The 10000-nt window shown below is 39.8% G+C and overlaps 3 protein-coding genes and 1 non-coding gene across 5 annotated transcripts in view; 2 read left to right on the top strand and 2 right to left on the bottom strand.

Annotated features, from left to right (window-relative positions):
- LOC138049841 (rab3 GTPase-activating protein catalytic subunit-like) overlaps positions 1-10000 on the top strand; it is a 49542-nt gene that overhangs the window by 21659 nt on the left and 17883 nt on the right. Inside the window, exons 23-27 of one of the 2 annotated variants that reach the window (XM_068896294.1) lie at positions 227-323; positions 4397-4497; positions 4571-4789; positions 6958-7008; positions 7169-8046. In XM_068896294.1, the coding sequence (XP_068752395.1) occupies positions 227-323; positions 4397-4497; positions 4571-4789; positions 6958-7008; positions 7169-7351 (651 nt within the window). In that variant the 3' untranslated portion in view covers positions 7352-8046. Of the gene's footprint in view, positions 1-226; positions 324-4396; positions 4498-4570; positions 4790-6957; positions 7009-7168; positions 8047-10000 lie in introns of those variants that run through there. The other variant, XM_068896295.1, reaches the window with a different exon arrangement.
- Positions 1723-1795, top strand: Trnat-ugu (transfer RNA threonine (anticodon UGU)). Its single transcript has one exon. It is a non-coding gene; the product is annotated as a tRNA-Thr (tRNA).
- LOC138049850 (ribonuclease E-like) lies at positions 2804-4083 on the bottom strand. The gene has a single exon (XM_068896311.1). The coding sequence runs from the start codon at positions 3920-3922 to the stop codon at positions 3443-3445; it is 480 nt and encodes a 159-aa protein (XP_068752412.1). The 5' UTR covers positions 3923-4083; the 3' UTR covers positions 2804-3442.
- Positions 8186-10000, bottom strand: part of LOC138049846 (uncharacterized) — a 29046-nt gene continuing 27231 nt past the window's right edge. The window contains exon 6 of the mRNA XM_068896305.1: positions 8186-10000. This exon is cut by the window's right edge and continues 309 nt beyond it. The gene's annotated coding sequence lies outside the window, so the exon portion shown is untranslated.

The following is a 10000-nucleotide window of genomic DNA, read 5'->3' as shown; positions in this document are numbered from 1 at the left end:
CCCTTGAGAAAATGAATTTTGCAGTTTTGTTTCCTACTTTCCAGTTTTTACGTGGTCCACGGACATTTGTAATTGTGTGTTTTAATAATCTTGTCGTCGTTTTTCATCCACATTTTGAGGGGATTTCTCGTGAAACGTCCCTAAATAACGCTGGATTTTACAAAGCAGCGATGTTAGTTCCTTTATCAAAAATAAATTGTACGTGATTCGCATGTATCTGTTGTAGGTTTTGCACTTTCTTGCTGGAATGAAACCTGCTGAAGTTGCGTTTCAATTGTTTCCTATTCTTCTTCATGCTGCTGTTCTTCGGATTGAAGAAGCAGGTAGGAAATAATTTACTGGCTTTTGCTTCGGATGGCAAGAGTGAAAAAAGACTTCAACTGAGGGAAAAAAAACGGAACCCTGTTAAAAAATAAATGATTAAGGTATTTCCAAATTCGATTCAATTGCTTATGTTCAGAATTAATATGACGATCATATGCCCGGTCAGTTTTGATGATAAACATCGCGAAGTGTCTAAACGCTAATAGACCATTTTTACAGTTGTAGCTAAGTTACCTGGCCTAAGAATGGAAGCGAGGCTGCCGGTGACCCTGTTTTGATACAAACCTTCGTGCTTTTGTAATGTTAATACGGACTAATTAGAATTACAACAACATAATTTTACATGTTAAAAGGAGTGAGGGCTGTATCAATACAAGGTCACCGGCAGCCTCGCAGCCATTCATAGGCTAGGTCGCTGAGCAAACAACTGTAAAATGGCCTATTTCCTATTTACAACTGCACCACGTTAAGGTTAAGCTTGTTTTATGTTAAGATTGACTTGACTGTTAGTGCACTTAAGGAGTAAAGTTAGAGGGAACTAAGGTGAAATTTCTAGAGAAGGAAAAGGTAAAAAAAATAACACAAACAGCGGTGATCTTTATAAAACTTGACGTTTCGTATGCTAGTCAACATACATTTTCAAAAGTGACCGTTACAATTTTTGAAAACTATATATATATCGTAAACATTTGGGGTCCAAGGTCGTCTTATAAAGCTGTTTGCTGGAACTGTGATGAATTCTACATTGGCAAAACAAAACGAAGACTCCATGACAGAAAAACAGAACATTTCAAGGCCCTCGCTAAAAGTGACCATTCATCAGCCATTGCTGATCATGTGAAAACCACTGGCCACGACATTAAATGGGATCACTTTGACATTTTAGCGTCCGGAAAAACTGACTTTCACTGCAAAATTAAAGAGACTTTGTTCATTCAAGAGCTAAAGCCTTCCCTTAATGTCAATATTAGTAGTGAGAAGTTATTGCTGTTTTAGCTATTACTCCTCATTATGTCTAGACATATATATATATATATATATATCAGGGCATATATATATATATATATATATCAGGGCATAAAAAGTTTTTCTTCCAATGAAAATGTCATTCAGAGGGTTGTCCGTCCTTGGTCACTTCTAAACTCTCTATAATTGATTGCATTTCGCCGAGGCTTGGACTGTGAATCCATTAGTGATCCTCTCTGGGGGCAAAGATGCGCTGTTGGCTCGAGAGATCTTTGTAACTGATCTATAAATTGTCTTCTCCTCTCTCGTCCGCCTGTGAATCGTCATTCCTGTCGATCCAGTGTCATCTAGTTGGAGAAAAACACTAGCCTGGAAGAACCACATAGAAGATTCCCACTGACTATTCAGATCGGCCATGTAGCCAGCATGGTTGCTCTGATAGTGTAGTGGTGATCACACCCAACCTGTAATCAGGGGGACGTGGGTTCAAATCCCGCTCAGGGCATAAAAAGTTTTTCTTCCAATGAAAATGTCATTCAGAGGGTTGTCCGTCCTTGGTCACTTCTAAACTCTCTATAATTGATTGCATTTCGCCGAGGCTTGGACTGTGAATCCATTAGTGATCCTCTCTGGGGGCAAAGATGCGCTGTTGGCTCGAGAGACCTTTGTAACTGATCTATATATATATATATATATATATATCAAGTTAAAAGAGTCAGAGGACGGACAACTTTTGGAAGCTAAAAAGTAAAATATATTAAAAAACGTTTCGGTCTTAGACCTTCATCAGTTTACAGCATGTGGATAATAATTAGGTTTAAGAGCTTATATATGGTTTACAAGGAATTTTCGGTATGTTACAAAACTTAACAACAATACAAGTAAAAAATCATTACAAACAAAGCAAAACAAAAGAAGTAATTCTATTCCGAAAGGTACAATGTAATAACAGCGAGAACTAAAACTATCATTAAAGTAAAGAATTCATGTGCTGCATTGAGTTGTAAAGTTATATGGTTCGTTAAGCTTGCAGATTATTACGACTCAAGTGGTCGGTTGGTTGTAGGTGATTCTGTTCCTGGAGTGGAATTCTTGCCTTTTGTTAAGGCCAAAAGGTGCTAATGAGGTAAGCATTCCAGCATTCGCGTCTCTAAAAAATTCTGATTTGAGCAATTCCTACGTAATCTCAAGGCCACTCCGTATGGAATCGCTTTGAATACATGTTTGAGGTGAGCACTAGTGGGTGGCAAGTACAGATGACTGTCTGTAGGTTTAGAGTAAATGTCTGTTCTAATGAAGCCGTCAATTAGATACAATGTGACGTCTAGCATATTAAGGTAGCCATCAGAAGAAACTAATTCAAATTTGATGGTAGGGTAAAGAGAGTTGATGAATCCTGTGAAGTTTTCTAGAGCCGAGGCACTCCAGGAACAGAATCACCTACAACCAACCGATCACTTGAGTCGTACTAATCTGCAAGCTTAACGAACCATATAACTTTACAACTCAATGCAGCACATGAATTCTTTACTTTAATGATAGTTTTAGTTCTCGCTGTTATTACATTGTACCTTTCGGAATAGAATTACTTCTTTTGTTTTGTTTTGTTTGTAATGATTTTTTACTTGTATTGTTGTTAAGTTTTGTAACATACCGAAAATTCCTTGTAAACCATATATAAGCTCTTAAACCTAATTATTATCCACATGCTGTAAACTGATGAAGGTCTAAGACCGAAACGTTTTTTAATATATTTTACTTTTTAGCTTCCAAAAGTTGTCCGTCCTCTGACTCTTTTAACTTTATATAATTTCATATGTCGAGGCTTGGACTGGGAATCTCTAAAGGATCCTTTTGGAACGCCACTATCTCCGTTGGCTCAGACAGCCCAAAGAACTCTCTCTCTCTCTCTCTCTCTCTCTCTCTATATATATATATATATATATATATACCGGTATATAGTTTTCAAAAGTTGTAACGGTCACTTTTGAAAATGTATGTTGACTAGCATACGAAACGTCAAGTTTTATAAAGAATGCGTTGGAATACAATGTTTATCACCGCTGTTTGTGTTATTTTCTTAATCAAGCTACGATGGCCTAAGAACAAGAGTTTATTCGAAAAGGGTAAAAGGTAAAATTTGTTTCATTGATCAGTTATTTGGGGGGGTAGTATAGTTGGCGTAGCGGTGAATGCCCTCGCCTTCATCAATGTGGCCCGAGTTCAATTCCCGGTCTAGATGTCGTATGTGGGTTGAGTTTGTCGGTTTTCTAGTTTGCTCCGAGAAGTTGTCATCTTCCTCATCATTCTCGCCATCATCATCGTCATCATCCTCGTCATTCTCATCATCATCATTATCGTCATCATCCTCGTCATTCTCGTCATCATCCTCGTCATTTTCGTCATCATTCTCGTCATCATCAGCATCGTCATCATCCTCGTCATTTTCGTCATCATTCTCGTCATCATTCTCGTCATCATAGTAATCGTCATCATCCTCGTCATTCTCGTCATCATTCTCGTCATCATTCTCGCCATCGTTCTTGTCATCATCATCATCATCGTCATCATCCTCGTCATTCTCGTCATCATCATCATCATCGTTATGACCAAGAACTGCACTTGTTAACATCTCAGTCACCAGTCTTATTGAGATGTTCTTATTAGCCTTGCCCACACGCGTTTCCCCTGTTTTTTTCGGACGATAGTTTTTTTCCCTTGCCAGAAACAAGGCGAAAACATTTTGCTATTTCAGTTTTCTCGTTCCTTCAATATTCGTGAATCGGTCTTCCATTGTTGAAAACTCCACGAAACGCTTGTTACCTAGACTTCCTTTAAGGTGCGTTCGATTGACCCTATTCCGGAATAAGAATGCCTGGAGTGAGGAGTTGAAACGGTATGTCCATCGTTTTGAAGCAACAAGGATAATAAAGATGTGTTTAAAATATCATCTTAGCAGGTGTTTGACAATTTTGATGTGAATCTCCGTAAAAACGAAGGATTTCTGACTTTGTATTCCATGTATTCCTATTCCGGAATACAGTCAATCGAACGCACCCTATATGTAAATGCATCGGCGACTTTCTGTTTCCCTTAACGCTATCAGGTGCTCGAGATATCCCTGCAGTCGCTTCTTTGCTGGATAACGTTCTCGAGAAAGCAAGCAAGTTATCATTGAAAATGCCTCAGGATTTGTCTTCATGTGAGGTAAGGAACAATGGATCTGAACAACAAGGAATAATTAAGTCAACGTAGGCTGAAGGCATCTCTCTTTTTCCAGGAGTTTGTAAAGCAACTTCAGCTTTGTGAACTGGTTGTTGCTCGTGCCCATTCCCTGCGCTTCAAATTTCAAGACGCTCTTTCAGACGAAGGAACTGGGGCGGACAAAGACGTTGAACACTTTCTTTCTGCCTTGATGGAGAAACCGGAAGTGGCAGTTATCGGTGCGGGACGAGGACCTGCGGGAAGAGTCCTCCATAGTTTGTTCTCTAAGCAAGAGGTTTGTTTTACTCTCAGAATCTTCACATGCTACTAGGTCTTTGTTTCATTGCTAATCCGGTCACTGACATTTTTACAGCCATCCAAAATCGAGAATTTGAGTTCGGGAATGTCCAGGAGCCCATGACCCGGAGCCTCCATCCAGACTATATCTTTGAGTCAACCTTTGCTGCCCGTATCTCTTTTTATTTTTAGAATATTTTGTGAGCCGAACGCGATCACTGGTGCGTGACTGCTTGTGATGTAATACAAAACCATTGTTCTGATTGGACGGCATAATGCATTCGCGGGAATTCGAACGTCTAAAAATAAAAAGATATGGGCAAAGGTTTTCTCGAAGGGTTTATATGGGAGATTGAGGCTCCGGGTGATGGGCTCCTGGAATGTCCCACTCGTCTTGCACCTTACAGGGCAACCGTTGTCAAAGCATACCACTGTTCCATTGAGCAATACCACTGACATATCACATCGGCACTGACCGCAAAAACGTTCACAAATACCATTCATGTACATCCCTGTTAGAAAATTACTCAGTCAAACCTCCCACGACAAATGTTAAAAATTCCGTTCTAGTTTTAAATGAAGACAAATACTGTACTGCACTTTACTATGATCTGCAATGTGGTTCGATCTTCTGAGTATGTGGACGACATACTCACAAGTTCAAGTCCGTAGGGAGACAAACATCAATTTTCTCCTCACTTTATCATACAAAATAAACAGGAAAGGTTTCAAGAATTTACAAACTCATCTATGAAGAGAAAACACTTTGATCCTTCAAGAAATTCTCCAAATTACTTTTATAGCCCGTTATCTGGAGCCTCCATGTCCTCGAGTCAACGCTGTCCCCCATGTTTTTTTATTTTTAGGACTGCTCTATCATTTCATCATTTTGAAATACGTTCGTGTTTCGGGTGTGCCGCACGTGATGTAATCAGTGGCCGCGACCATAGGTCTCTTATGATTGGCTGTTGTGAAAACACCCGCGAAAACCACTCGAGGATGTGGAGGCTCCAGGTAATGGACTATAAAAGTAGTTTGGAGAATTTGTTCAAGGATCAAAGTGTTTTCTCCTCATGGATGAGTTGATTTTTTGACACCCACCTTTCCTGTTTGTTTTGTGTGATAAAGTGAGGAGAAGATTGATGTTTGTTTGTCTCCCGTCGATGATGGAGGCTCCAGGTAATGGGCTCCTTGAAATGCACAGAGATCAATGAGTAGAATTTCAGTGCGGATATTGACTCCATAAGCACATTAACGCAGGCGATTTACAAGAGGGCACCCGCCGGAGCTCCGGTGGGAGCCGGGTCTTACTGAAAGCACTGATCATCATATAGATGGTTTTCACCTGACGTCACAGCAGCCATGTTTGTGTACAGAACAATTGAGAAAACGGTCTTTTGGGAATTTGACTCTATTATAATGCAAAACATGAGCCATAATTTGCTATTGTTTTGTACACAAACATGGCCGTCTCCTCACGTGATTGAAAACCATCTATTGTTCTTAATGCGTCGACCATTTAAATGAAAGAAACTGTAGTTGTAAATTTTAAGTCTGTGGACAAAAGCCAAACATGAAACTATCCAATGATAGCTATCGAGGAGTCTTTTTTGTGATGGTGTTAATTATGCTTGACAAGTTAGATCTTTGTTGCAGTTTGTGCTATGCTGTTCTGATTCGCGCACCGGTGGCTCAGTTGGTTGAGCATCGGGCTGTCATGCGGGAGGTCGCGGGTTCGAACCCCGGCCGGATCAACACTCAGGATCTTAAAATAACAGAGGAGAAAGTGGTGCCTTTGTAATTTCATCTGCAAATGGTTAGACTTTCAAGTCTTCTCGGATAAGGACTATTAACCGTAGGGCCCGTCTCACAAATGTCTTCTATGTTCATAAGTTCCCTGTGGGACGTTAAAGAACCCAAACACTATTCGAGAAGAGTAGGGGATAAAGTCCCCGGTGTTGTGGCTGTCCTGTTCTCTCCAGCAGAAGTGGCGGCTTGGCGGTGATGTCTCTAAAAAGGCTTGTGGTGTATGAGGCCACCTAAGCAGAAACAGCCACAAGTCAAAAAGGGACTTTGCCGAGTGCTGGAACATGTAGATATAGATAGATATTACTAACATCGTCCAGCATTAAGCTCACGTCGCAATACTTTCTTTGTTCTTCTCAGAATGCAAGGATGCAGTTTGCCAGTGACGAATCCTCACCTTCAAATCAACTGGTGAGCTGGTTTTAGCTACGTTGATGTGTATCATGGCAGGACTATTCATTAAAAGTTCTTAATCTTGTTAAGCTTCACTTTCACCTTGACTTCTACGGCTTCCTCCCCCTCGATTGTTTTAGAGAGCTGAGTACTTTTCTTTGTTCTTTTCTATTAACAGAGTCCTCCATCTACCCCATCCCAGGACTTCCCACCCCCCACAGGAAGGGAGTATATTTTGAGAACAACCATTCCCCGACCCCGATCCTCGTCGCGCCCTTGTCCACAAAGAATGTATTGTGTGCTGACCAACGACGAATTCAGAGTCGCAGGCGCGTTTACCGATGACGTCATTTTTCAGTGACTGGTGCCGATGCGACTAGTAGCAATTTTTTTGTAATAATTAATTTCTAGTTACAATGGCTAAATCCCAAATTCTTGATGTGAGAATTTCAATCTGAGAGAAAATAAAGGAGAAAAGAGCTTTTGGTATTTTAATTGTTCTTGCAAAAATAAACATGTTTTGCAAGTTCTAATATTTGCAAATGGTCGGTAAGTGGTCATCTAAGCTCTTCCAACTGATAGACCACCTGAGTCTGTAGGATCTATAACGCCACACACGATTTGTTAGTAGGAATAACTAGCATTGTGAGGCAGGACCTATAGTTTATCGACATCACCTGATAAGATTAGAAATTTTGTCCATTTGCCGATGCCTCATGATAAAGGCATCAAATGCCTGCTCTGTTGTGTAAAGGCCTTCATTCAGTGATCTGGCCAGATTGGAACCCCGCGGCAGCATGCAAGCTCGGTCGTCCCATGCCCCATCAGCTTTGTTTGTAAAGTGAGCAAAAGGCCAGAGAAATGATCAGGGGTGTAACTCGGTTTTATTTCCTCCAATCAAAGTCAATTATGTCAAATAATTATTTATATAACTGCATGCTTTACAATCTTATCCACATGAAGTGTAAAAGTCCTTGAAATAAGGTGATTCATCTTGGTTTCACAAGATGTGATTTTCTGTACCTGATAATAATAACATGGTTATTTTGTCTCAGGCTTATCCGTCTTGATCTTATCTGCCTCATCTGTACCACCCATTTACCCATCTATCAACAGCAAACTCTAAGAACCGTTAGCTATCCCAATTATCAATTATAATATTTCTTTTCATCACACGTTTCCTATTACGACGCTAGTTGACGCCTCTATGTCATCCATTTCATTCTTATAATATAAACTGTTATTTATGGGGATTTCGACCACTAAGAAAACTCGTATCTCAACACCTAAAAATTGTTCTCTGATAATTTTGCGTGTGTTTAAGGATCGCCAATCAGCTGCTGACGCGTCACTCGCTTTTCTCCTTTCTGATGAATGAATGGTTAAACGTTTTCCATTCTCAGTCTTATTCGTGTGTAATTTCTCGTCTCGTGTTCAACTTGATAACTCACTGGTTCGCTCGAAGAGAAATGCCATATCTATGCGCGCCCATGTAGTATTCTCTATTTTATCAACGATGTAATTTCTACGTTGCATTCTTATCACCTAATTATCTTGTTTATAATTACCCCATTTTGCTTGAGTATCTTTTTGATCTTTTATCTAGCTTATTTGGTACTTATCTGTATTACATTTGACATCATAAATCAAAATTGCTGCCACTTTAATTTCTTGTTCTTATCCATATTAGCAATTACTGAAACGGCCGCTATATCGGGGGAAAAAAGTTAGCTTTATGTAAAGGCTAATAGACCAAATCGGCTAACTCCATGTCAGTGTATCCAATTCAAATCTTCCGTGGTCAAAGTGCCCCTGTGACCGAAAAATCAATTCTTATTTCTCTTAGGATTTCAAAACTATGTCAACCAAACACTAAGCGACCAAAGTTTTAAGCCTCGATTAAAAAAGACACCTGTTTATTTTAACTGGAATTTTCCTATTTAATGGTCCGCCATTACTAACTTTAAGATCTTGAGAGAGCTGGGTCGAGGAGACAATGACGTCAAAGGCTAACTAGTTTAAGAATGCAATGCGTGTGTACGCCGCAGAATTAATATGCAGCACGGAAGTTTTGGGCTTTCAGACTTTACTCGCGTTGTGCATATTTAGTAAGCTAGTGAGCCTTTGACGTCACTTTTCCCTGGATTCAACCCTCTGAGGTCCAATCGGTCAGTTTTGAACCTGAGTAGTGGCGGACCGAGAAATCCGGTAAAAATCATTGCTCAAAATTTTGGCAGTCAGGTGTTAAGCAAACACACTTTTAAAAAATCTGAAGAAAAAAAGGTAGTGATTTTTTTTTATCACAAACGCACTTTAAGATTCTTTGTGTATTTTATTGGAATGTAGCTTTCACACTTAAAGGGAGAGTTTCACGTCTCTGCGCATGGGCAAACTGTCACGTCAGCCCATTTAATTCCATAGTTATTGAAACAATCGAAAGCACTGATGCAGGAAACGGAAACAATCCCATTGGAATTACTTTTGTAATCATTTCCTTTGTGTTATGAACCTACTGCATGCGAATAGACTACTCGTGCGTTATGACATCTCGTGCGTAGAATAAATTTTCGACCCGTACAATAAATTCGAGATCAAAACCAAATTCGATATTTCTGTGTAAACCCGCAGTGTCTTCCACCAAATTTCGGCCTTAGTCATTCAGTGTATTTGCTTTAATACTCTATGTGTTTAATTAACATCATCTGGTTCAGTAAGAAACCGTAAAATTTGCATCTGCTGGAGCTAAAGCTTGGACATGCGCAAAACCGTGAAACTGTCCCTTTAAATGATATGGAAATATCCGGAACAAAACGTGTTATTCCCAAAGGGTTTGAATTGGGTACAACATTGAGTTAGCCGATTTGGTCTATTTAGAGGTATCTCGGTTGGACTGAGACAAAAAAAATGGACGGTAACTTAGTTTGCTTCTTGAAGGTTCCCTCCATTATTATCCTCCATTCCATGGTCGAGTCAGTCCAACCTTAAGACTACAAAACTGACGTATTTCTTT

The sequence above is a fragment of the Montipora capricornis genome, chromosome 5 (assembly GCF_036669925.1).
Source record: "Montipora capricornis isolate CH-2021 chromosome 5, ASM3666992v2, whole genome shotgun sequence".
Classification (NCBI taxonomy): Eukaryota; Metazoa; Cnidaria; class Anthozoa; order Scleractinia; family Acroporidae; genus Montipora; species Montipora capricornis.
Note: the sequence above shows the minus strand (reverse complement) of the source record. Positions and strands in the feature narration are given on the sequence as shown.

Bases quoted from the DNA above. Each gene is read 5' to 3' on its own strand.
- LOC138049850 (XM_068896311.1), bottom strand. From the start codon at position 3,922: ATGTTAACAAGTGCAGTTCTTGGTCATAACGATGATGATGATGATGAC.